The sequence below is a fragment of the Chelonoidis abingdonii genome, chromosome 10, assembly GCF_003597395.2.
Source record: "Chelonoidis abingdonii isolate Lonesome George chromosome 10, CheloAbing_2.0, whole genome shotgun sequence".
Taxonomy (NCBI): domain Eukaryota; kingdom Metazoa; phylum Chordata; order Testudines; family Testudinidae; genus Chelonoidis; species Chelonoidis abingdonii.
The window spans coordinates 36,167,933-36,195,740 of NC_133778.1; the positions used below are offsets into that span (position 1 = coordinate 36,167,933).

The 27,808-nt window shown below is 41.3% G+C and overlaps 1 protein-coding gene across 2 annotated transcripts in view; it reads left to right on the forward strand.

The window, feature by feature from the left end:
• Positions 1 to 27,808, forward strand: part of PDE11A (phosphodiesterase 11A) — a 227,533-nt gene that overhangs the window by 14,040 nt on the left and 185,685 nt on the right. For both annotated transcript variants that reach the window (XM_075070082.1, XM_075070083.1), the window contains exon 2: positions 20,219 to 20,377. In XM_075070082.1, the coding sequence (XP_074926183.1) occupies positions 20,219 to 20,377 (159 nt within the window). The remainder of the gene's footprint in view (positions 1 to 20,218; positions 20,378 to 27,808) is intronic.

Consider the following 27,808-nt stretch of genomic DNA (forward strand, 5'->3'; position numbering starts at 1 on the left):
TTGAAAAGTCCCCTATAGGGATTAGTGTGTACCTAGGTGAATGACCCCTAGGAAAACACAGGCTTCTGATCAAGGCGGCTCATTAAATAATTAATAGTGCTTAGCTGCTTGGTGCAACAAAGCTCTTGAAGAAGAAAAATCCTTTTACTGACTAGGAGGGCTACTTACAGCTGTTCAGCGCTGAGGATCAGCTGTCTCGTACAGCGTGAGGGACGCTGCAGGTGTGGCACACGACAAGCTACCAGCGCTGCAGCGTGTGGACTCGCATTGCAGCGCTGTTGGAAGTGGGTGCATATGGGCAGCTATCCCAGCGTTCAAGGGCTGCAACGTGCTTTTCAAAACGGGGGGTGGGGGGAGTGGGAACCAGGAGCGTGGGGAGAACAAGAGAGAGTGGATTTTGGAAGCTGAATACTGTGTCAGCCTCCCTGCTTGTCAAGTGAATAAGGAACTGGCAAGATAACATAGCACCAACCTCAATCATTAAAGTTTGCCCTTCCCCCACCCCTCTTATTCACTAAATGCAAATTTATGCATCCTAAATAGCCTTCAGACCAAGAATAGCAGCTGCCAACGGACTCCCCTCCCCCCCGCTGTGTGCTTCTCTCCTCAAGCAACTGTAACGATTCCATAAGAATCCCCGCTGCCTGCCTCTGCTGGAGCAAAACGAGCTGTGTTTGTTTTTGAATAAGCAGCTCCGGGAAGCCCGGAGGTTTCACAACAAAAAAGCAAGTGGCTAAACCAGGCATTCTTGGGAATCTCCGAATACCTCGTGCAGGCCAATTACAGCGCTTTTGGTGACACACTTGCGGAGCAGCGCTGCATCTCCAGCGCTGCAATCCTTATACCCCAGGCAGAGCAGGAGTACAGCCAGTGCTGCAGCCAGGGAGATGCAGCGCTATATGTGCCTTGCAAGTGTGGACAGTGAGTAAGTTGCAGCGCTGTAAACCCACCACCAGCGCTGCAATTGTCCAGTGTAGCCAAGGCCTAAGTCTGCACTGGCAACTGAATGACAAAACTTATGTTTTTCAGAGGTGTTAAAGAACCTCCCCAAAAAACAAACAAACAAACAAAAGACAAAAGTTTTGCTGAAGACAAGTGCTGGTGTGAACAGCTGTCTGTTGGCAGGAGCGCTGTCTTGCCGGCAATGCTAACGCCGCTCGTTGGGGGTGGACATTTTTTGTTGGCAAGAGAGCCAACAAACAGCGACTACACTGCAAGACTTTTAGCTGTTTTATCTGTTTTTCATTTGGAGAAATATAGTTATCTTTGGTTAGAAGAAATTTTATGGTAAGTGAATTGAATGTGCATGTTTTCTTTGGGGCTGTGAAGTTTGAGGAACTTGGATAACTAGGGTGACCAGTGTCTGTCTTTTTTCCTTGTATTTGGGGATTAAGAGATTTCTTTGTGGATGGGAAGAATGGCTGCAACATTCTTCATATGTTTTCAGAGATTGTGCCATTTTGGAGTGATTTATGTAATGCAGATTTGTTTCTTTTCTTTGAGATTGTTTAACCATTTCTATTGGGGGGAAGTAATCAGTATTTTCTTATTTATGCATAATTTGGTTTGTGCAACACATGATGTTCCAGAAAAGAACTGCAGAATCTCTAGAACAGCTCTGATGCCTTTAGTTAATGTTATGTTTTTGTTTCATCTGTATTTAATTTCATTGAATGTTATGTTTTGAGCTTTTTCTGAATAGTTTACTATCTTTTGGGTTGTTCTTTTTGTTTCCCATGAAGATTATTTTAATTTTATAAGAAGCATGATGAGGTGAGTTAATAGATCTTTCCCATCATTAATTTCTATAAGTATCAAGGCTATTGCAGCAAGGATTCCTATAGAAGCAATCATAGCTTCCTTTAATCAGCTTCATCTACCAATGCTGTTTTGCAGTGCAATAATCCAGTAGCTTTAACCATGCTGTTAGCCTGTTTCACCTTTTCCTTATCTTTCTGCCAGAGACTGTTAGTTAAGTTAGAGAAATAAGACATTCTGATTTGTAATTTTAAAATAGCATGTTGGAAGTCATTTTGCTTTGAGTTTTTACTCCAGTAGCCTGAGTACTAGTGGCTGTAGTTGTCTTTGTAGAGTATTTGAATCACTCTTCTTGAGAAGAAGCCTGTTAACCTGCAGATCCTCCTCATTCTTATTTTTGTCAAGAACTTCAAAGAGTGCCTTAGTTCTGCTATAATGGCCTTGCAACTAGCTTTTTGCTGTTTTGTGGGATAAAGTAACTCAATCTCAAACTGTAAGTTTGAGTAGAAGCTTTTTGTCTGCGCACACTTGTTTTTCCACTCAGTCTGTTCCCATAAATGTAACACATTAAGATGTGTCTTTATACTTTAGCCTCTTTTACAGAAAGCCTATAGATTAGCATTAAGACATAATAGCTGGGAATATATTCAGGCAGTGGGCATATTGTGTATTATATTACAGGAGTGGCCAAATTTACTGGGCCTCCGAGCCACATACGACAATCTTCAGAAGTTCGAGAGCTGAGGCACACATGCCAGGAGCCAGGGCTTCAGCTCCGCTCCTGCTGAAGCTCTGAGCTCTGGCAGGTGCACCCCGCTGGGCAAAAGCCCTGAGATCCCCCTGCCCACTGGGCAGAAGTCCCTACTACACCACCCTGCTGCAAGGCAGAGGTCCTGAGCTTCTCCCCCCAACACCCCGCAGTCTGGTAGGTGGAGAATTGTGGCGGGGGAGGGGAGCTCTCTGATCTGCACTTTAATGGTAAAAGAGCCATATGTGGCTTGTGAGCCAGTTTGGCCACCCCTGTTACATTTGTGACTGTCAGTTGACCTGCTTTGGGATCATATTTTTGAGCCAAGTCATACTGATCGTACTCATAAAGAGGGAGAGTTGTTGAACACCAAAGTGCCAAAGCACAGACTGTAGAAACCAGTAGTAACTACTCTGGAATTAGCAGTTCTAGACTAGAGTTCTGCTCAGTAAACAAAACAAAAGCATTTTGTTGATGACAATAAATGGTAATGAAGGCAGATCTTATTTTGAGACAAAGTGCTAAAATAGCTACCAAATGTTCTAGGCAAAGAAAGATGGCTTAATAACCTATGCCATTGAGAGTGATACGGGTTGAACTTTGTCACGATTCAAAGCTTAAAATATTCCCATTCAGCTAGAGGCAAAAGACCAGCCATCCTTTCAACTCCCCCTTTTGCTTCTTATACAGTCACTTTGTTCACCTTTGTTATATGCTGTCTTGATACTAGCTTTGTTATGACTCTAAAATGTGTACCTTTTGTTCCCCAATTAAAAAAAAGTTTTCTTTTTTTACCTTCACTGTCAAACAATATATGACTTGTGTACTCATATTTGAGATCAACATTCAAATACAATTGGCAAGGGTTTGCCCAGAAACCAGAATATAGCATCACTTCATAATACTGAGCCTCCTGCTACAAATATCTGGGAGAAAAAAATGTTTTTATTATTTAATTATTATGCAGGTTTAAATTAGATAAAGTCAAAGCAAAACCCTTGCTTTCACAGGAATTTTTGAAAGCTTGCACTGTCATCTGTTGGATCACTGGGACCTTATAATAATTTTTTGGGGAAAATTATTTAATTGAAAATGCAAAATAGATGTGAGAGTTCTTATAAACATTTTTTAGTGACTTCACTTCTTCTCAGTGGTAATCACTATACATAATTTTATTGGCTCCTCTAAATGAAAACTTCATTTTTCAGAGTGATTGGTTATAGGGTTATTTAAAAATAGATTGTATATGAAGAAATTAATTGCCAGCTTGTTCTGCCATTGAAATCAATGAGAACCAGAGAGAGTAGGATTGGATCCTAACTGATTTATTTTTTCGTGGAAAATGAGAAAATTAAACTGGTTAATATAAGTATATGGAGTATGGTCATGGCTCTTGAGAAGCATCATAGTCTCAACTTCGCCAAATTGATCAGCTTTTTTGTATAGATGTTATTTAAATTCCTCACAGCTCCCATGACTGATTCTGCAAACAGATTTTTGTGTACGCAAGGGCTGTCCAGGTGAGTCCTAGACACTCTAGGATGTGGGGTCCCCTGTGGATCTGTCCAACCTTTGGAATAGTGGTGGCAGGCCCCCTCCCTCTACTCCAGACCAACAGGGCAGTGGCAGGGCCCTCCGTCCTATTAGGAGCATCCCAAAGGATGGTAAGCAACATTGGATCACCTCATTTAAGGATGTATCTGGATGGGTGGTCCCATTATCAATATTATTTTTACAGTCATGAGGGCTGGACACTTAGAAGCCATTTTAAAAAAAAAAAGTGAGATTCTGATATAATCACCTGATTCCAGGAACCAGAGCCCTTGACACAAGCATTATGTGCTCATGCCTTGATCTGCCTCTCTATATGGTAACACACACCTGCCTAGAAATATTTTTATATTCCCAGTTAGTGTGACTAGATAGGCAGAGAGGACATTGCCTGCAGTGCAATTGCTCCAGCTGCTAAAATACTGGCACTTGGATTGATGGATCAAGTCTGTTCAGGTCTGTTTCTTTCCCTGGTTGACCATCACATTTTACAGGGCAATATTTCCCCAAAGAGGAATTTACAATCAATAAAACAATTTCAGACAAGAGGTTTGTCCTCCAGATTGACTGTTACTGATATACTGTACATATAATATTTTTGTTGACAGTCTTGAAATTCCAGCTGCTAAGTGTGTTAGTGAATGCATTTTGAATGGGTCTCCTGCATCTGAAATTCTTACTGCATAATGCCAAAAGGGATTAAAACAGTGACATCTTTTTGGCATAGTTTGTTAGTAAGTCAGTGGTGGATCATACATCATAATCCCTCCACTTTTATTAAATGAAAATGCAGTCAATACAATTTGTTTGTCAAAAAGAAGAGATGTTTCACAGCTGGTTACTTCCTAATTTTTTACTGTGTTTTTGGTTAAAATTGATGATAATCTCATTTTTTTGCTTTGGGATACTATTATTTCTTATATTCTGGTAGCCTCTAAAGGCTCCAGTCTAGACCAGGGCCCCAAGGGCACTGTCCTAATACATAGGAAGACAGTCCTTGTCCCAAATGCTTGCAGTCTAATTAGCAATGATGCAATAAGTGATGCAACTAACAGAGGGAAAGACATGGGGACAGAAAGATGTGAATATAATTAAGATCACGTGGTTATTTAGCTCTCTCATGTGAATGTCTTCTTTGAACAATTTAAATACCAGCTGAAAAATAATTTTGTTTACTTGAATCTCTTTTCTCCCTAACAGCCCATTGAAATCAATTTCTTATCTGCCTCCTCACCCCATTATTTTAGAATCCTAAGTTCAACTTATTTTCATTTAGACTTGTTCTGTTCTATTTACTGTTTTTTACAGTCACCATTTCTCCCTCTGCTCCCAGTTAAATGAACTACATTTCTCTTTGCCTGCCTTCCCTGCTCCACCCCCGGTTTCCATTAGAGTGTCACTGTGCACGTCTCCCTCAAAAGCCCTCCCTCAGCACAAGTGGGGGAAGTCTGACAACATCAGGTGGTAGGAGGAGTAATAAGGCTGGAGTGGGTCTGAAGGTTTCCCTTTCTCCTGCTGGTGCTGCATCTCTGACAACAGCCAGTCTCAAGGTATGTCTTAACACCTCAGTCAGAGGTGTAACTGCAGTACATGTAGACATATTCAAGCTATCTTTGATCTAACAAGCTTGAACAATAGCAGTGCAGCTGTGGCAGCACAGGCTGTGCAATCCCTCCTGCCACTTTGGCTATGTACTCAAGCAGCTAGCCTATGCTGCCATGGCTTCACTGCTATTGTTATTCAGGCATGCTAGATCAAAACTAGCTTGCGTACATCTATAATGTGCTGCAGAGTTACACCTCTGAATGCAGTGCAGACATACTCTGTCTCTCTTCCATTCCTGGGCCTCAGGCTTCTTGGATCCACATGGGTCTCTTATTCCCCTTGAGGCCTCACCTCAGATATGAGTAGGGACTCCTGGGAGGCTGTTACAGAGGTGGCAGGAGTCGGAGGGAGCTGTGTCCAAAGACCCCCTTACTGTACTCTCTGGCACTGGAAGTGTCACTACTGTGTCCAGTGATCTCCATTGGGTACTGTTAGCACAGCATCCACTGGCTGGAATACTAGGATTTATTGAGATCCTGGAGCATGGTTACTTCCATGGACAAACTTGTTAAAGTCATGAGTCAAATGTGTCTGATCCAGGTTTCAGAAATAAACTAGGAAGAGCACAATCAATCCAACCCCAGAGAGGGAAAAAAAGGGAGGTGGTCTAGCTAGAAAGAAGACTGTCTCTATGTGCACTGCCTATCAGGGGCAGATGAACATCAGAACTAAAATTGCAGAAGTTGAAGTAAACAGAGCGGAGCCTGCACTTAGAAATTTCCTCAGTCATTTTATAAATCAGTTTGGTGGGCTGATGATTGACCTCCTTGCATCTGGAAACAGCAGTAAAGTGTCCTGTGGCCTCTCCATGTTTCAGGACCTGGGATGCAAAGTGATGGATGGTCTCTTCCAAAGCTGGGCAAGGTCTTTGCTTCATGCCATCCCATTTTTTCCACTGCTCCCCAGGACTATGCAAAGGATAGTAAGATGAGAGCACCAGGATACTGTTTATGCCTTTCTGGCTGATGAGGCTATGGCTCTCAGACCTGATTAACCTAGTACTGAACCTAAAAATGTCCTTTTTTTGATTACTAAGGTCCACACATCTCTCTCTTCAGACAAACAGATAATCCAGAATAGAGATGGAAATAGATACCTCAATATTTGTATTTTCTTCATTAGGGGAAGTGCCCCATGCTCTGCAGCAGAAGAAATTGTGCTTTTTCTTCAAAGTATCATTAATACACCCTGTAATAGGAAAATTGATTCATTTACCGAGATAATTCTATTCTAATGGGAGGCAACTTAAGGAGGTGGGGCATTTGCCTGTTGCTAAGTGATTAACAGGTCTGATTCTGCCCCCAAGTTGCAAGCAGCCTGAAGTATCCCTTTTAATAGACATATAGACCTTATTACTCAAAGAAAGGAAATTGAGGTAAGGAAATTGAGGTCTATGCCTTTTCCTTGAGGCCAGCCCCATACCTAAAAGCTCTCCCTATTCTGGCCTGTCAAGCTATCACCCTGTTTTAATTCTTATCCTTGCTTAAAGTTCATTTCTTTCATGATGCCCACAGGCACTGAATAAACAATAATATTATTAGTAAAATAAAGATTCTCTGTCATTCCAGCATACCTTGTCTGTTCTGTTTTGCTTTAGACTAAGATCCTTGGGGCAGGGACTATGTTTATTTTGTCTCTTCAATAATGCAAAGCATATTACTAGCATTTCAATAATAATAATAAATTCTGGATACTAATTGAGATGTAATAAAGAAATAGTTGCAGTTACCTGATGAAATAATGTCATTGTGGTATTTCATTTTCTGAACTGGTAAAACCTACTCTGTGATAGTTGCACTGAATTCCATTTTATTACATGAGTTAAGACAGAAGACAACCCTGTTTATAGGAATGATCTTACAAAGTGCAGAGTGCCCCTTACTAAGAGACTGAGGGCTCTCAGCTCTTATTGAAGTCATTATCAGGGTGCTCAGCAGTTTGCAGGGTGCTTTCAGCACCATGCAGGACTGGGCCCTTGGTGCCATTATTAAAAGCCATCTATCTGTCTAGCTCTGTTAAAGAAATTGTCAGACAAGTAACTCAAAGGAATCTCATTGCTTTATCAATGATTACAGTTTAGTAACCTACTCTTTCTAGAAACAAAAGGATGGGTAATTCACTCCTTAGGCACATTGATACAACCCCTAATTAAGTTACAGCATTACAAAAAAACAAATCCCAGATACATTGATTGCGGCAAATCACAGTGATTTAGAAATGTAAGTGATAGTCAGTATTATGATCCCTACTTTGATAGATAAAAGATGCCTGATGAGGCATTAAAAACAGCCAAATATATGTTTAACTCATTAAACTGATTGAGTGTTAGATCACAAGGCTTTATTTTCTTCATGTTACTCTTCTGAGAAGACTACAATGTTCTGTTTCTGTAAGCACTACAGTATTAACATACTAACTGCCACATGCAACAGAAAAGCATGATTTAAAATAAGCCTTTTTTTAATAAGAAGTGAGATTTATGTTTACATCTGTAATATTCCAAAAATCCTTGTATTAAAAATTCCGATTTAGAGCTAAATCCATGAAGGTGCTAAGTCACATTAATTTATAAGAAAGATTGGTCGGTGTCACCTTTCATAACAATAGCTGTGAACCAATGGATTATCACCAGCCACACCAAACTTGACAGATGGTCACTAAGGTGACTTGAGTTTCTAGCTAATCTCCAAATTCTACAGCTTGAAATATCACCAGCCCATTGTCTGATGTGCCAGGATGACCTGACCACCACAGAAATGATGAGGAAGGAAGGAAGGAAGGCGACACCAGAGAGAATGTAGGAATACTTATAAAAGGGGTATATTGGTATTCCATTTATTATTAGCAGCACCCAAAGTCTTCAGTTCCATTTCCCCATATCCCCATAGATTCTTTTACCTCTCAGGCAAGTCCAAAATTTCCTAGGCCCCAGCCTGTGCCAACTCTTCCCAGTTTCAATGCCTTTTTCCTCAAGATGATTCCCTGTCCCCTTACACCAGGGTGGACAAACTTTTTGGCCCGAGGGCCACATCAGGGTTGCACAACTGTATGGAGGGCTGGGTAGGGAAGGCTGTGCCTCCCCAAACAGCCTGGCCCCTGCCCCCTATCCACCCCCTCCCACTTCCTGCTCCCTGACTGCCCCCCTCAGAACTCCCAACCCATCCAACCCTCCTGCTCCTTGTCCCCTGACCGCCACCTATCCAGCCCCCCTGCTCCCTGTCCATTGACTGCTCCAACCTTTATCCATGCCCCCTGACAGCCCTCCCCCGGGACTCCTGCCCCCTATCCAACCGCCCTCTGCTCCTTGTCCCCTGACCAGCCCCTCCTGGGACCTCCACCCCTAACTGCCCCCTGGGATCCCACCCCCTTATCCAACCCCCCCGTCCCCTGACTGCCCTTCTAACCCCTATCCATATCCCCGCCCTCTGACAGGCCCCGTGGGACTCTCAATCCTCCCTGTTCCCCATCTCCTGACTGCCCCCCGCCCAGGACCTCCGCCCCATCCAACCCCCCTCTCCTCCCTGACCGCCTCCCAGGACCCCTCGCTCCCTTACCCAACCCCCTCGCTCCCCACTCCCTTACCAGCAGCAGGAGCTCTCAGCTGTGACACCTGGCCAGAGCCAGCTGTGCTTCCCACACTGCCCAGCAGGAGCGGCGGGCCAGAGCACACCTCGCACAGCGGCATGGCTGTGGGCACGGTGGGACAGCAGGGCAGGATGGTCCTGCAGGCCCTGTAGTTTGCCACATCTGCCTTACACTGTCACAATATCATTAACAATGTTTTGTGAATTTCCTTTTTACCATCACAATCAAATGTTAAGACAATTTTACTTTAAATCATAAAGATTAAATACTGAACAAACTAAATTAAATATTGTTCATTGTACCGACTAAAGCAGAACTGCATGCCAACTTGTATTTCTAGAGCAATATTAATTTCAGTACATGTCCACCAATCTTTCACTGTTGAGCATAGGAAGCCTGGGTGCAGTCAGAGTTTTCAATCACAGACAAGACCCTTTCCCAGTTATAGATATACCTATGGACTAAGTTTCCTGAAAGTCCTGCTTTTACTTGGTAGTTCAGTAGCAGTAGTAATGGGTCCATTTGTTTTGGGAATATAGTGTAAACAACACTCAGGGCTTCTCCCAATAGGCAATACTCATTTAAATGTCCACTTTAAAATAACCCCAAGGTTTCTGGCATTGATTTTGGTCATTCTTTATATTCAAAGATCTCTTCTGCTAAGCTGCTGATTTTGCTCTCAGGTGTTTCATTTTATTTATATAAAATAGATCACAAGAATCTTTTATCATGGAAATTGTTAGTCAACCTAAACATTGGGGTTGCTGTCAGCTCCGCTTTTATATTCTGATAATGTTTGTATAAATTTTATTATAAATATTTCCATTAATTTTGAGACTATATTCAGTACATCTTTAAAAGATTTTTCTGAGCATATGTACAGTAACAGTCATCAAGTGGCTACTAGCCACACATACAAAGGCAGAGGAACCTAAAAAAATCAAAGTGAAAATCCCAACAGCATAGCAGTTGTGGGAGGCCTTCTTTTAACAATGTACTGAGGGAAACGTCTTCATTCAGTTACCAGTACACAGAGAGATGTGTCTGTATATGGTGAGGAGTCTTAAGGAATGGTGAGATCCCATGCTTGGTTTAATGTTTTGCAACACTAACAGTGCCCCATAGGTAATTTAATGCAGAAAGAAAAACCACCCTCCTGTTTTTACATTTGCATTGTAGTTTGTTGTAGAATTTTTCTCTTCTGTTTTTCTGCCATTTTGAGTTCAGCCACACAGCAAATATTAGAGCTTCTGTACACAGCCAGCAAGTTATTTCTTAATGAGGAACTGTGGTTCATGCAGCTAACATGGGAGAGGGTTGCCAAGAGGGCTGGATGCTAACCCTGTCAGAGTATGTGAAAACTGAAACTGGTCCAAGGGGGGAAGGGAAGCTTATATTGTACCAGTACAGTCTTACACTGGAAATTGGCAAGAATTGGGGGAGGGGTTGCCCTTCTGCCCTCACATGAGCTGTATCCACCTATTTTAACAATAATAATGATGCCATTAATTACAACCTGGAAGACTCTTACCCAGTCTGTCAGCCTGTAAAATCAGCCACCATTAATATCCTGGAGTTGACAATGGACTTTAGTGACAGGGTCCAATATTCCACCCAAGTCTATTATTTGAATCTGACAGGATGTCTTTGGAATTGTCATCTCTGAAGCAATAACAGTGATGTGCTATCAGTATTTTAACAGTATTTTAACATTAGGGTCCCACAAAAATGACCTATTCCCGCACCCCCCAAAAAATTCTTATAAGTATGACAAAAGAAGGAGGCAACACTGCAGTGGCAAAGAAGGTGCATTTTTCTGGAAATCTTTGTAACTTAACTGAAAAATATCTTGAGTGTATTGATGTCATAGCAGTGTAATTTGCTTATGTAATTTGATGTGGGCAGTGGGAGTAAAAACTGTGTAGTGACATTGGGTCAGGAAGGGGGACACCCTCAGAATGCGTCTTTTTTTAAGTTCCTGCCATTTGGTGCAACCTGGTTCATGCAAAAGGCAAAATAGTTGCTTTTCAGAAATACTTTTATGAGCTCTAGCATTGTCAACTTTGTTAGGAATGATTTAGCAGTACTGGGGGAGATAGAGAGACAGAGCTTCATCAGAAGTAAGAAAATGTCAACCTTCCCTTCAGTTTGGTGGCAGAGTTTTAATGAGAGTCCCCTGGGAGCTCCCAAGAGCCCCCTTCTACAAAAGACTATCCTGATTAGGTGAGCACAGTTCTTCTGTCAGCAAGAAATAAACCTCCATTGAGACTTTACCCCAGTGTATGGACTAAATTAGAGACTGCTGTAAATTAAACCAGCCAAGAAAAAAATATCCCATGTTTTACAATTTTTAGACCATGGCATGGATACGTGGCAAAGTTCCCTGAAAGTTCAGGCACAACAGCAGTATTTGGGAAAATTCTAGATTTAGATGAAGTGAAGAGTATCAAGCCAACAGGAAATAATAAGATTTGAGGTCAGTACAAATTGATAAATCCACCTGAGACCTGAAGATGTTGAAGTGGGGAACTGAATGTGCTGCAGGATTTAATGTATTGCAGGTATGGCAAATCTTTGAATATTAAAATTTTTGGTTTCTATCCATCAGACTATTACTTCTGGTAATAATTATATCAGAATTCCAATTTCTTAAATTCTTCCCTCTTTGAAAGCTCAATTTTTCATCAAAGTACAGTAGTACCAAGGGGACAACTTTATTTTTATCCCAAAATTGTGAAATTCATTTCCCTTGCCTAAAATCGGAATGATCAGGCTTTATGCAAGTGGAGTACACGATGGTTGGATGTGGAGGAATCAACCCACTGCCCAGGGGTCGGGTCATGGGACACACCGTCTTCTAGGACTACTGCTTCACATAATCCCCATGCCATTTATGGGGGAGTTAGGACCATAACGTTGCAACTGCACTACTTTCTGCAATCACCTGTGCAGGACTGACACAGACCCCTTATCCATAGTATTCAGGGAGTGCATATGTACCTGATGTGGCTGTTCTGGCCACAGCTCCCCCTGCTCAGCCCTGCCTCAAGGCATAAGATGACACGGAGGACCTTGTGTGGGTCTGTCAGTGGGGGAAGCCAGAAGTCTGAGGGGGCTTCCCACTGTGGCAGCTGTGGCACCTAACAATAAGAATCCAAGATGCCTAGTAGCACAAATCCAAAATGCTGCCCTCTCCCTGATGGCAGCAATGCCTAGCAACAAAAGTACCATAGGTCCTCCCTCTCTCTAGGCAGCAGTGCCTCGCAGCAAGAGTGTCAAGGGCTGCCTTCTCTCTGGGCAGCAATGTTTAGCGGCAAGTGCGGGGAGGATAGGGAATCCTGGGTCCACCATACTCCACTGGGTTCTGACTCAGCACTCTATGAAACCAAATTACCCTGATGCAGGATTCAGGTCTTCATGTCCCAAAAACTCATCATCTGGGTCGTCCCTACCCTTAGGCCCACCTTGGGCATCTCTGTCATATCCTTGGGGCAGCAGTTTTAGGAAGAAATCACACAGAGAGTTGTAAACCTCAAAAGCAGCCATTTATTGCCACACACTGAACTAACCAAACCAGCAAGAACCGGCTGGGCTATCCCCATATAATCTAACTCAGTTGCCATAGCAATAACAAGGTTCTATTACCACGACATCCAGCTACACAACATATTCCTCTCCCCTTAATAAGAACATCCCCTAAATAAAACAAACACTACACTAGAGAAGGAGGGTAGACTGTGTCCGTTCCTGGCTAAACCCCAAGGATTATTTTGCCCCATAACCGTGGGTTTGCCCTCGCTAAAGATCCAGCCATTGAGGAGGCCTTCTGTCTCTAGGTGGATTATGGTGGACTTCTGCTGTTGTTGCACTTGAAAGTGCCTTGGGCGCAGGCCTGACAATGGGCTCAGGGTTTGTAGTGCGAATGGGTGAGGATGTGGTATCAGCTCATTCTGGGCAGGCAAGTATCTCAGCTGCCAGCAGTAATGGAGGAGAACAATCAGGAACAGGTGATTCTTGATTCGGTGTCTTGCCGGAAGCGGTGAAATCAGGCAACTCAACTGAAGATGTGTCTTGAGGACTGGGTATGACCTGGCAACAGGTGAGACTCTCTGCAGTGCAGACTGTGTAGGAAACAGGTTCTGTCTGAGCGATGACAGTGGCAGGGACCCATTTAGCTCTATAAGTATAATTCCGAGCCAAAACTGGCTGTCCCGGGCTAAAGGTTCGGTCTTTTGCTCTGCGTGGACACCTGATGACTTGATCTTGCTGCTGACGTTGCACAAGTTGTTGGGGTTCAGAAGGTTTCAGCAGATCAAAGCAAGTGCACAGCTGCTCTCCCATCATTAGAGAGGCTGGGGATGCCTTGGTCGTAGCATGAGGTGTGTTTCTGTAGAATAGTAAGAAGGTGTCCAGATGCTTTTGAATGGATAATTGTCCCCTTGCCAATTTCAAAGCTTTTTTCATTGTCTGCACAAATCATTCAGCTAATCCATTGGTGGATGGATGATGTGGCACTGAAGTGATGTGGTGTATCCCATTTGCCTTCATAAAATTTTCAAACTCCTAAGAGACGAACTGTGGTCCGTTGTCACTCACAAGTTGTTCCAGCAGAGTGAAATGACTGAAGAGTCCCCATAGTTTTTGGATAGTATTCTCTGTAGTAGTGGACTGCATTATAGAGACATCTGGCCATTTAGAATGGGCATCTACCACCACCAAGAACATGCTTCCTTCAAGAGGGCCAGCAAAGTCAATGTGAATACATTGCCATGGGTTTTCAGGCCAGTCCCATGGGCGTAAGGGTGCCCACTGAGGTGCATTCCTTACACCCTGACATGACATACAAGCTCTTGCCTTCTCTTCAATAGCACTGTCCAATCCAGGCCACCAAAAATAGCTTTGTGCAATTTCCTTCATGCACACTATTCCACAGTGACTGGATGTAGCTGTTATAATATCTGTGATCTCAGTGGTGGTGGAATAATGACACGTCTCCCCCACAACAAACAACCAGATTGGATTGATAACTCCGTCCTCCTGGACATGTAGGTAACCAGGTTGGGTGAAACTGGAGAGGTTCATTGAGACGTGCCATGCATCACCAGGTCCGTTACTTGGGACAATACTGGGTCAATGCGAGTTGCCTTCTTTATCTGAGTAGCGGTGATGGATGTATTCTCTACCTGTTCAAAGTAAAATATTTCCTTCTGGACAATATCTTGACATTTGACTGGCAAAAGCAACCTTGAGAGACCATCTGCATTGCCGTGCAAAGTAGATGTCTGATATTTGATTTCATATGTGTGCGCTGAAAGCAACAATGCCCAATGTTGCATACGACTAGCAGCTAATGGGGGATGCCTGTGTCGGGTCCAAAAATTGAAGTCAGAGGTAGATGGTCGGTGAGAAGAGTAAACTTGCATCGGAACAGGTACTAATGAAACTTCTGAATTCTGAAAACAATTCCCAATACCTCACATTCAATTTGGGCATAGTTAGTTTCTGCTTTGCTTAGAGTGCGTGAAGCAAAAGCAATAGGTCTTTCTTCTCCCGAAGGCATAATGTGTGACACAATCACTCCCACTCCATACGGAGAGGCATTGCAGGCCAACTATAGGGGTAAGGATGGATTAAAGTGTGTCAGAACTTCAGAATTTAGCAGTGCACCCTTAGCATTGTTAAATGCAACATCACGGGCTTCAGTATACTTCCAGGTCTTGTTCTGCCCAAGGAATTCGTGAAGTGGTTTTGGCAATGTGGCTAACTATTAGATGAATTTTCCATAATAGTTCAATAATCCTAGAAACAAGCGAAGCTGGCTAACATTTCGAGGAGGGGCAGCCTCCACAATAGCCTTAACTTCGGCAGGGGCCTTACAGAGACCTGTAGTCTCAATGATGTGTCCCAAATATTCAACAAAGGGCTGGAAGAATTCACACTGTAAATATGCTGGACTCAGATCAATCTTACTGAACTTTTGTCCCCTAGCCAGGCCCACAAAGAGGTCATCGATGTGGGGAAGTAGGTATTGCTCTACACACAACACCAGGTTGACAGGGACTTTAAAATCACCACAGATCCAGAGGGATCCATCTTTCTTCACTATTGGAATGATAGGAGTTGCCCATGGGCTATGGTATTAGGACTCCATTTGTGACCAGGCGCTCCAGGTCCGCTTCAACTTTCGGCATGATGGCATATGTCACAGTTCTGCTTTCAGCTCTTTTGGCTGACTGTCAGGTTTAATGTTCGATGTCACAGTGATTCCCATCATACTTCCCAGATCCTCTCCAAAAACAGCAGCATGTTTCGTTAGTATAGCAGTCAGACTGGTTTCTTCTTTAGTCATCCAGTGCACTTCTGCCCAGTTCAGTTGAATCTTCCTAAGCCAAGACTTACCCATTAAGGCTGGGTAATTACCTCTCACCACAAACAGTGGCAATTTAGCAGCCTGTCCATTGAGCTCCACCTTCACATCAATAGTGCCCAACATGGGCACAGTTTCTCCAGTATACATCTTCAGAACAGATTTTGTTGCCTTAAGCGGAAGATGCTGTAGTTTCTCTTTATACACAGTCTCGGAGACCAGTGAGATGGCTGCATCAGTGTCCAGTTCCATTCGTATAGGTTTGCCGTCCAACAACGGGGTTACCCAGTGTTCATGAGAGCCCACTGCCAAAGACAAAATGTGGAATGGCACTCCTTCACGGGATGAGGTATCTCCTTGGACATCCTGGGTCTGCTCTAGGATATGCAGGTTTTCCTTTTTGGTTGGCCAAACCACAGGCCTCTTTTTCTTTTGTTTACAGGAATACCTGATGTGTCCCTTTTTGCCACAGTATTGACACACCAGGCCCTTACCAGCATTCTGATGCCTGGTGACCCAGCTTACCAGAGTGGTAACATTCCTGACTCCACACAGTTTTGTGGGTAGGTTCTTGTGACACCTTATGCACTGGGATGAACTGATGTATTGTGCCTCCTTTGTAGCCAGTTCCACAGAGACTGCAATATCAACAGCCTTCTGTAAGGTAAGCTGAGCCTCTGTCACTTCTGTATAGCTTCACTGTGCAGGCCACACACACTAACCTGTCATATAGGGCATCATTTAATAGCTCCTTAAATTCAGAGTGTTCTCCAAATCTTTTCAAAGTTGCTACAAATTGTACAACGGTTTCATCTTCTTTTTGGTCTCTTTTGTGGAACCTATATCTTTCAGTATTTACCAGTGGTTTTGGGGGAAAATGGGACCCCAGGATTTCCAAAATGTCACTATAAGATTTGGTCTCAGGCTTAACAGGGTGCAATAAGCTCCATAGCAGGGAGTAGTTCTTACCCCCTAAAACACTTAAGAATATTGGCACCTTCTTCTCTTCTGTAATGTCATTTGCAATAACAAAAAGCTCAAAATGCTTAGTATATACATGCCTTTACACTATAATCTCCTCAAAAGGTTCCAGTGGCCCTGTAAGTGTAGCCATGGTTTTAGTTTCAGTTTGCACACTCAGTGCAAACAAGCCAGTTCTCACCCCCTTCCAACAACAAAAAGGTTTATTTGGGGGGGGGTGTACTTTTACTTCTACTTCCTTCTGTTGCTGGGGCCGCATAGAATCTCATCCTCGTTGCGACTTTGTCGTATCCTTGGGGCAGCAGTTTTAGGAAGAAATCACTGGAGACACAGAGAGCTGTAAACCTTATAAGCAGCCATTTATTGCCAGACACTGAACTAACCAAACCTGCCAAAACTGGCTGGGCTATCCCCTAATAATCTAACTCAGTTGCCATAGCAACAGCAAGGTTCTATTACCAGGACATCCATATTCACAACAATCTCCTCTGCTGACAGTGACCTGGCGTCCCCTTCCGTCCCTGCAGTCAATTGGTTCTCTCTGCGGTGTAGTCAGAATACTCTGCCTTGGCAGTCCGGAGTGTCTCGGCAGCTCCTTGGTAGGAGCCTGCAGGTGGCACTTCCAGTCTCCTCCTCAGCCAATCCAGACTGAACTGAGCCACTTGCTTTGTATATGCTCCCTCCACCCGGAGCACGTCCAGCAAGAGAAAGGGAGCGTGCCTCTTGAGCCCACAACAGTTTCTTAATCTCTGAGTTGCCAGTGAGGGATTGATACACCTAGTCACAAGGTTTTCTGCACCTGGATGAATTTCTTCCAGCTTGAATTTAGCTTTTCCATAAAGGAAAGGAATTTACACTACTCACTTGTAAGTGCGAAATACAGTGGAGCATGATGTCTTTTAGTACAAACATTTTACATTAGTATGAGTATCAGTGAATTAATCTTTTTGTCACATGAGACCAGAAATATTGTTAAATGTACTAGATAATTCAGATCTATAGCTTTTTTATTATTTTTTATGTAGTGCCAAAATGTATTTGGCCCATTACAGGAGAAATCGGAAGTCAAGGTGCAACTCTGCAAAAGTTACAGTCTGAATATGCATTGTGAATCCTACACGGAAAAGTCTAAATATGTTTAACTCTCTGCTCTTTAGAAACATTTGATGTTGTATTACAGATCCCTCTAATCCCATTCTGAATATTAGGTCTCATGTAATATGCCAAAACTTCCTTAGTGTATGTACCAAATGTAATGTGAAAAAAAACAAAGATGATTTGGGCCAAAATTAGCAACTTCAATCTTTGGGGAAGGAAAACCATGCACAGGTTGTTAGTGAAATACCCACATGGTCCAGCATGCATACATTGCCTAGCACTATTAATTAGATATTTTATCTTCATCAGATAACTCCTTCAGAAAGAATGTTCTGTACAGCGATTAAATTATTTTGTAATGAAGATTAAACTTTAGTTGGTTTATAGATCCTTAATATCTTCTTCCTAATTATATTTGATTCACAGTTGTTACATCCCTGTAGTGAGTAAGGTACTGTGGATGTGCATTTTGTGTCTGTTAATTTATTTTATATGTCCAGTATTTGTACCACATACATCACTGGTGTATCTGAATGCCTCTTGGAGATTAGTACTATGTGTTCACCATTCTGACCCCACCTGGAATGGGAACAAAACAAAGCAGTTCTTCCTTGTAGAAAAAACAACAACAAATCGTTAGCCATAAAAACAATTCTAGTCTCTATTATGAAATTTCAATCTTGAAAGTTGAAGTCTTCTTCCAGTGCTCTGAAGTGACAAATTTTAGCAGAAGTTTAGCTCTCATGTACATCCTTATTTAATGAGGATTAGTGGATATGCTTAGCTAGGTAAAAAATTAATAGTACAAAAATACCTACAAATATTTTGGCATAGATGAAATTTTAGCATTTTGATTTTGGTATATTTATTGTTTAGTATGCTGCCTGTTACTCGAATTCCTGTGTTACTTGGATTTAAAAATGTCATACCTTGATTTCTATCATCCTGTTTTGAGAGGTCCCTTCTGTTCATAATGTAGATTTAGGTAAGCATTAGTAAGATTCTCAGAGTAAGTGCACATTTTATATGACTTCCTCTGGGAATCTTACTAATTTTATTCACTTTATGATCTGGAAATTATATACAAACATTCAATAACACAGAAGTTCATGAAATTCTAGGGTATAAAAACTAAATGTCAATGGATTGATGAGTGTGTGATTTAATACTAAAAATACATTCTCCACTCCTATTTTAATATGAATAAATAACTGGTTTATATAAATGTAAGAGAGAATACTTGGTCTGCGTAAAGTAAAAATAAACAAAATGACAAGAAATTAATTTTGCAAATTGCTTGAATAAATAATTTCTAGTTGCATGTAATGCTTAGGGATGCATTTTCATTGTAAAGATTCAGTCACACTACTCCTATTAACATTAATGAGAGTTGTGCTGTGAAATCCCTGCACTCTACACTGAAAACATACCCCTTGGAACTCTACAAATGAAAGGGAAAAGGAAGCCAGTTAATGGATACTGTATTTTAAGACCATTCAGGTGAACAAGGTATTTGCCCCTACGTTTTCTGTGTGCTGCAGAGGGATTTGGTTGGGCATTAATTGTGGCTAAAGCCCTATGCCCCACTTTCAAAATTTTGGTAGCTAATCTTACATTGTTGAACAACTGTTCTGTTCAGATGGTCTCTGTTTCATAACTCATAATGCTGTTTGAATATGGCAAGCTGCAAACAGAAGCTTAAAGGGCCAACTTAAAAATGGCACTTCTGTCAGACATTTGTTACCTATCGTTACATATAACAATTATGATAAGTTTACTATAAATTAATGAGATGAAGAGAAAAATATTCAGGGCCTGATCCTATGGAGGCAGAGTGAGTGAATCACAGGAGTACCCAATTCTTAAGCTCGTTGGGGATCACTGAGGAAAATGAACCCAGAATGGTGGAAACTGCTGAGGCAGAGGAAGAGAGTCAGAACACCCTCTTCATCAGAAGAGGAGGAGCAGGAAGAAGACAACAGCTCCATTTTTGTACTGGGAGGTGAAAGAGAGGCAATTCATCCTGAAGCAAGGGCAAATGAGCAAGAGAGAAGGAATATAAGGGGATGTTGGAGTAGAAAGAGATGATGCTTCTGGCTTCTGTCTCAAAGGCACATCTCTGCTCTACTGTTACAAGCTTTTCTCTTTAGTGCTTCTTATGTTTTCTTCTCCCATTCTCCTCTTGGGGTCTTCTATTCTGCTCTTTAAGGATGAAGTCAACCCCGTATTCTGTTCTGAATGCTTAAGTGATGCATAGGTCTCGCACTGACCCTCTGCACAAGGGTGTATTATACCCAGTACTTGGAACAGCCTTATAAGAAAACTTACCTCTTGCACTATATTAACTATGGAAAACGACAATTAGGTATGCTATGGTAATAGGCAGGGAATAAGGTACCAATATAATGTCACTGTTAAAAAAAAAAGACATGGAGTGAAGAAGATATTCAGTGAACTTCTCACCTTGAAGAAAATTCAGACAAGTAAGACGCACATGTTAATACTTCCCTTATTTCCTTGTGTAGGATCGTCGCTTTAATGATGAGATTGACAAACTGACTGGATACAAGACAAAGTCATTGTTGTGCATGCCCATAAGAAACAACGATGGAGAGATTATTGGTGTTGCCCAAGCAATAAATAAAACTCCTGGAGGTGCTCCTTTTACTGACGACGATGAAAAAGTAAGATTATTTTGTGTGCTTCATTTCTCTGTTAGCTCGAGAAAATCTTTCCACTATTAAGGATCAATTCTCCAATTTTGTGAGAGTTACCCACCTTATTAATAATGAATGAACTTTTTCTCTGTGGTAATAAGATCACATTGAGATAACTTACTACCTACCTTTGTTTCTCATGTATTTATTGTAAGTTTTGGATGTATTCCTATTGTAAGATGATCAGTTTGTATCTTGCTTCAACAATCTAGACAGGCTTTTTAACTGAGAATTTGTTTTCTCAACTCTTCCGTAAATGTCTTGGTAGAACTAATAACAAAGTGTTGCTCTCCCCAACCTTGTGATGAAGTGAATATAATTGTAGCCCCACACAGCAATGAGCTCAGTGCTAACTGTTTCTTAGTTCATGAGGTCAAGGCTTACTGTTCTACTATTATTATTAGCATTTTTCAAGAAAACCAGAGTTCGTGTATATGATCTTTCATTTACTTCATAAAGACTTGATGTAGGAACAAAAAATCAAATGCTATCTTTTTTTATGTCTGGCATCATCACCACAGTTGATGGTACATTGTCTCATTATGTTAACCTGTGATTCCGGAAAATATGATTACCCATAATTACTGATGCAAAATTAACAAAAGTATTTCAGAGCTTTAGATGCCAAGAACTTCACAGAAACATGAATAGCTTTTGAAGAACACACATTGGCATTTAAATTTAATCAGAATAGTTGCTTTAAATAGCCATATTAATTTGGAGGGCATTTATTATTAATGATCTTTTTATCTTACAGTAAATTTTGTCTTTTTGATATGATCCTATGACTATGTATATGCTAGTTACTGTTTGCTAAGATTTCCCAGTACTGCTATCATTGGTTCAGTGCTATTGATGGGAGTAGTTGTATTCTGGGTGGTGGACAGGATTCTAGGTGGTGGACAGGATTCTGGGTGGCTAGTGTTTTAAGCATCCTGTAATTCCACTGAGCAAGTCTTCATGACATTGCTCAAAATGCCACTGGCCATCAGGATTTTGTCCACACTAGAATTCTCACTGGCGGAGCTGCACTAGTGATAGCAGTGGTGGGAAATTTTAGGAACAATTTCCTAGTGTAGACAAGGCCTTAGAGAGGGAGTGAATCCTGAAAAGGTTAACAAAAAGGTTCCTGCTGGTTAGGCAAGATGTGTAGTTTTGTAGTACAACAGAAAGCAGATTTAAATATACAATATTTTAATGCTAGAAGAAGAAAAAGTCATTGTTTGTGGTTTCTATAATACAGCTACAGACCAAACACACTCCATTCTTCCTCTAGTGATACATATTGATATTCCTTCATGAAACTATCTCCATAGATTTCCATTTTTGGAGTTGCATGGACTCAAGATTGTTTAAAATGTAGTAGTCTAGAAGGTGCCTTGTGCTTTGATATGTGGATGAAGAGGCACCCGCTGACAACTTTTCACCCTCATTAGTTTCTATTTTGTCAATGGTTCACCATCCCTCAGTGTTCTCAGTGGGGCTGAGGTCATAAAATACCTACACAGCCTGTGCAGGAGAAACTTCAGGCTGCTCTTAGCAAAGATGACCGCTGCCTTCCATTTTTCCCAAACGGAATGAAGCCAAGCTTACCTTAGGGGAAGATGACACCGACTTGTGATGTCTGGAGGCAAAGAGGAACACTATGAGGATAAGGTGATTTGCAGGGACAGAGAGGGCTAGAAGGAGAAAGTGTGCGCGTGTGCAGGGAAATGTGGAGCATAGGAGGGAGTTCAAGGGGCTGGAGGGAGAACTGAGAGGTAAAAGACTGTGAGCAGAAAGGGTGAGAAAATATGGGGGGTGCATGCAAATGAGAAATCTATGTGAGAGCATGGAGGGAAAATGTGAATGGGTCAGAAGAGTGGGTGGGACATAGAGGATTAGGAGGTAGGCAAGTTAGTGGAAAGGGATGAAGCGGGATAAAATAGCAGCTAACCCAATAATGGGGAGGAGTGTGTGTGTGTGTGTATTTCATCAGGATCGAGCCAGCTCCCTCTTCTCCCCATCCCCCCCCCCCCCCCCCCCCTCCCGCCCACTGGCTGTGGTACAGATCATGCCCCAAAGAGCTTATTATCTAGAAATGTTGAGTATTCTATGGTAGTGCCATTGGTAGCATAATATATGTGTTGACATTACTGTGCAATGACAATAAGAGGAAGTATTGTATTTACTGCAGGATAAATAATAAGGTCTGTTGTAAGGAAGAATTCCTGCATCCTTGACTTATCTCCTAAATAGGTGGTGATGGTTTCCAGAATGAAGGATGATATGATATGAGTGAAATGAATTAGGAAACTGAAACTAATATAAGTTGTGTACTGTGTGACATACTGCATAAATCAAAAATGATTTCTAGTAATTGTGTGTAGGTATAGTACTGTATGTTTCCTTTTTAAAGTCAGTGTTGTTTGTTCAATATAAAATATATGTCTAGAGTGCGGTGCACAGCAATAAAATTGTTGCTGAAAAAAGGGGAGTCATCCTAAGTACTGATATGTGACTAATGAGGGTAATAATATGGATTTTAATATGAATAATGTCTGTCAGTAGCATCAGCGTCTCTTTGATTGGTGTGCATGGGGTGTAATTAGAAACTTATTGCCTTTCTGAGGTATCTTTATGTCATGGAATCTTATGGCAATCCAGGAGGGAAAATGTCAGGAGGGTAAACTAATAACTGGCTAGATATTAAAGATGAGAGAGGGAGGAATAGCTGTTATTTTGCAACTGATAATAGCTGTCAGATGCCTTTATCAGAAGCATGTGTGAACAGCAATTTCTCTCTGTTTCTGAGAGATTATGGTACCTCCTTGCCTCCAGCTGGAGACAGTCCAGTAGATATGTTGAAGTACATCAGTTTTGTAAACCAGGAGTTTGTTTTCTCAATCTCATTTGTTTTCCTCTCCAGCAGATGTAAGTGTACCCATTATGTTTACTTTGTTTTAAATTTCTTTCAGTTTTTTTTTTAATCTTGTGCCTATTTGAGTTGACTGGCAACTCTTGGATTAAGCTTCTGGCTTTTGGTTTTCATTCAGATGTCACTGTTTTGACCAGTCTGAAAAACTGGAATTTGGACACCAGTATTCCAGTTTAAGACAAGATACAATAAGTGAGTACAATAACCAACAGAAGAAGTGAAGGATAGAGGAGGTGTCATAAACAGATAGTTAAGGGTTAATGTCTCTTTTACCTGTAAAGGGTTAAGAAGCTCAGTGAACCTGGCTGACACCTGACCAGGGGACCAATTGGGGGACAAGATACTTTCAAATCTCAGTGGAGGGAAGTCTTTGTTTGTGCTGTTTGTTTTATTGGTTGTTCACTCTTGGGGCTAAGAGGGGCCAGACGTTTAACCAGGTCTTTCTCCAATCTTTCTGAAACAGTCTCTCATGTTCAAAATAGTAAGTACTAGCTAGAAAAGGCAGATTAGTCTTATGGTTGTTTTCTTAACTTGTGAATATGTATTTTGCTGGAAGAATTTTTACCTCTGTTTGCTGTAACTTGTATCTTAGGCTAAGGGGGAGGGAGTCTCTCTAGTCTATATAAGCTGAAGACCCTGTAAACATTTTCCATCCTGGTTTTACAGAGATAATTTTTACTTTTTCTTTCTTTAATTAAAAGCTTTCTTTTTTAAGAACCTGATTGATTTTTTTCCTTGTTTAAGACCCAAGGGGATTGGGTCTAAACTCACCAGGGGATTGGTGGGGGGAAAGGAGGTGGGGGGAAGGTTAATTCCTCTCTGTTTTAAGATCCAAGGAGTTTGGATCAGTGTAGCCTCTCAGGGTAACCCAGGGAGGGGAAAGTCTGGGAGGGGGAAGGAGGGGGAATGGTTTATTTCTCCTTGTTTTAAGACCCAAGGGGTTTGGGTCCTGGGTCCCCCAGGGAAGGTTTTGGGGGACAGGGAGTGTACCAGACACTGGAATTTCTGGTTGGTGGTAGTGCTATCAGATCTAAGCTAGGAATTAAGCTTAGAAGGGTACATGCAGGTCCCCATTTTCTGGATGCTAAAGTTCAAAGTGGGAAAAATACCTTGACAGGAGGTTAACCGTAAAATGTTTCCATTATTAGATAGCTAACAACATGCACAGTTTGAAGGTTTCAAATAATTTAGAGATGTGTGTCTTTAATTTTTTAAATATATAAATATCATTTGCCACTGGCTGCGTCTCACCTTGGCTACCGTTTGTCATGTTAATAATTTTATATACAGGAAACCACATAAAACATTCACTGCAGTGGATGTATGTAATTGAGATTTACTGCCTGTTAGTTGCTTTCTTTTCAGTGTGTGGGAGTGATAGGGAAGAGAGCAACATCCTGTCTTGGTCAGCAGCACCAGATATGGCAAGAAGGAGAAAACATTCCAGCTCTGCACTGAAGACAGGACTGGCTCCCAGGGGTTTTGCCGCCCCAAGCAGTCCCCCCCGCCCCCAACCAAAAAAACAAAAAACAACAACGCTATCACGATCACGATCTGCGGCAATTCAGTGGGAGGTCCTTCGCCCTGACCGGGAGCGAGGGACCCTCCACGAAATTGCCGCCAAATAGCTGAACCTGCCGCCCATCTCCAGAGTGGCCGCCCCAAGCACCTGCTTGCTAAGCTTGTGCCTGGAGCTGGCCCTCACTGAAGATCATTTTTCCTCATTTGCCAATCTTACAAACTAATTTTTTCCCCCTGTATGTTACAAAAATCACGTGTCTGAACAAATGATAATGCAGTGCTCTAGTTCTTCGGGCAAAGATTTTCAGAAGCGACTTGTGACTTTGGGACCCCGATTTTTGGCTGCTCAATTTGAGATACCTTTTAAAGGGGCCCAGTTTTCAGAGTGTAGATACTCAGCCCTTTTTGAAAATCAGGCTCACTTAAAGTTTCACAAATTGGGCAACCATCATTAGAAGCAAAATTGCTATTCATTCTTGAAAATCTTGCCCATATTGCATAAATTTAGTAAATATACATTATAAATCTGGCCCTATATGTTACAATGCTTAGACACAACTGAATTAGAGAAGCAATAGCTGCTTGAAAACTCAGCTGCAAGGGTTTTTTTTGTTTTGTTTTGTTTTTTTAAGAGCCGCTCTAACCAGTCTCCCATTTGTTCAGAACCATTTTTGTAGGAGCAAATTGTTCCTGCATAAAAGCACTTGCCCTTTTAACATGGAGCCTATAATTTTTGATGTTACATTTAATCAATAGTACATACAATTATCCATAGATACAACTGGCAAACTATCAACTTCATGAATGTGAATTGTATATTGCATGTAGATGGATATAAATATTTAATACTATTTCTTGGATTGTGCCATTGTATTTGTCTTCAGTTTTTTGTCTATTAGATGTCATGCAAAATCAGTGTAATTTGTTTATTTCTTATTTGCTAGCTTTTTATTAGTCATTTAAAAAAGAGTTAGAATTCTAAGATAGTATGTCAGATCTCTTTCAGAATACATTAAAGGGGCTCCCTCACACATAGACTGTAAGGAAAAATAAATGAAAACATAATTGGCAATGTCCCTAAATAATATCCTATAATAGAGCTTAGATTTCATGAGGTGCTCTTGAGTTTCCTCAGCAAGTGGTAACCTCAAATGCATTACACACATTTACGAAGCCAAACAGAGGACATGAGATTTTGAAAGAACATTCTGCACGGTTTAGCAAGCAAGCTTTGTTGTGGTATCAGCAAAGGTAGGGGGATTCGTTAAATTTGAGGAAGAGAACAGGGAAGTGCTCTCCTGAACTTTATGCATTTCTGAACATTCAGGTGATTCACAAGAGAAAAGGAAGGTGTGCAGGCTGGTTGTTGCTTAAGATTGGTTTGCCTGTTCCTAGTTTTAACATATTGGATTCCTGTATGCAAATGAACTAAATTCAGCTATATGACATCATTAAGCCTGAAAATGAGATTTATCATAACATTCTTAAAATGAAATTGTAAAGAAACCACCCCACATAACAAAATATGTTTTTCCCTTTCGTGTTTTTCTGTCTCTCAGAATTAAATACAGCATTTAAGAACGTCTTTTTCAAAATCCTGAAGGCTAAATTGTGTGATGAAATGAGATTTGTGGCCATTAGTGTCTTGATTCGATAGAAAAAAATGATATTTTTCTATTAGAATTAACTAGATGCTAGCATTGTTTTTTGTATTTTTCTTAGTTCTTTTCAGAAAGTTAGCAGCAATAAACTATAACAAAATGTGTGGAATTATTAAAGCCCCCAAGGTGCAATCAGGTTTATAATTTGCAATATGTAAGCTGGTGGAATGCTGTAACATCTCTCTGAAAAATGTGAAATTCTGTTTTCACGGCAAATGTTCAGTTTCCTGTTTCAGTGAAATCTATGGCAGCTGTGAGAATAATATAGCATTAATAGTGTGTCAGAGTGAATTTTCCATACATAATGAATGTTCTCCAGTGCGCATTACATTTCTTTCCTTCGTTGTGCTAAGGTCCTAGATCCTTTACATGGGTACTTCAGCGTGCTTTGGGCTTATAGGCAGAACCAGACCTGTCAGTCACTGGCAGCAGGAGAATATCCTACCTCCTGAAATTTCCTCTGGTGTTTTTGGCCTCTTCAGTGGCGAGTGCTCAGCAGAGCTCGTTGCTGCAGAGCAATTCTAATGTAATATGAATAAAAAGTAGATTGCTTTGTGTGCGAGAGCATGTTTATTACATTTGTAAGGCTGGAGCAGAGGCCACTACCTTTTTATAGAATGTTTTGTTGTGTTTGGTAACTTTTTAGGAAAAGAGGCTGACATTTACTACTTTTACTTATTTTCACTGTGGTTGATATTTGATATTAAATTAGAATTGTAAAATTTATTTTCCAGATATGGAACAATGGGTTGCCTGAGAAGGGATGGCAAGAAACAAAGCATCTAAAAAGATCTGTTTACCCTGTTTGTATTTCTGATATTGTCCTGATATAATCTTTGCACATTCTAGACATGAGTCTCTCACCAGATAATTATGATTACTAATCATAGCAAAGTTTGAAAGTTTATGATTTAGAATACTGAATGCTCCTTTATGTTCATTTTTAGTTTTCCAATTAGTCTTCAGATGTTACAGCAAAATAAATCAATTATTGCATTAAGGAAGTGTACAGAATAGTAGCAATCGCACATTCATTGAAACTAGGGGCCCAGTTCTGTCCAGCCTTGACATCCTCCTAGATTTAAAGGACTGAAGCAGGTACAGGAGAATAGTGGACCATTTCCAGTTTGGTCTAAATTCTGTTTTACTTACTGAAAGGAAATAGGTCCTTTGATTGCAGTGGGATCACGCAGGGGAGGAAGATGAGCAGGATTTGGCTGTTTGTATAGTGTACACACATTAAGCACTGCATATTGTTACCTATCAACTCTGTGTTCTTGGGGAACCAGGGCGCAGTAC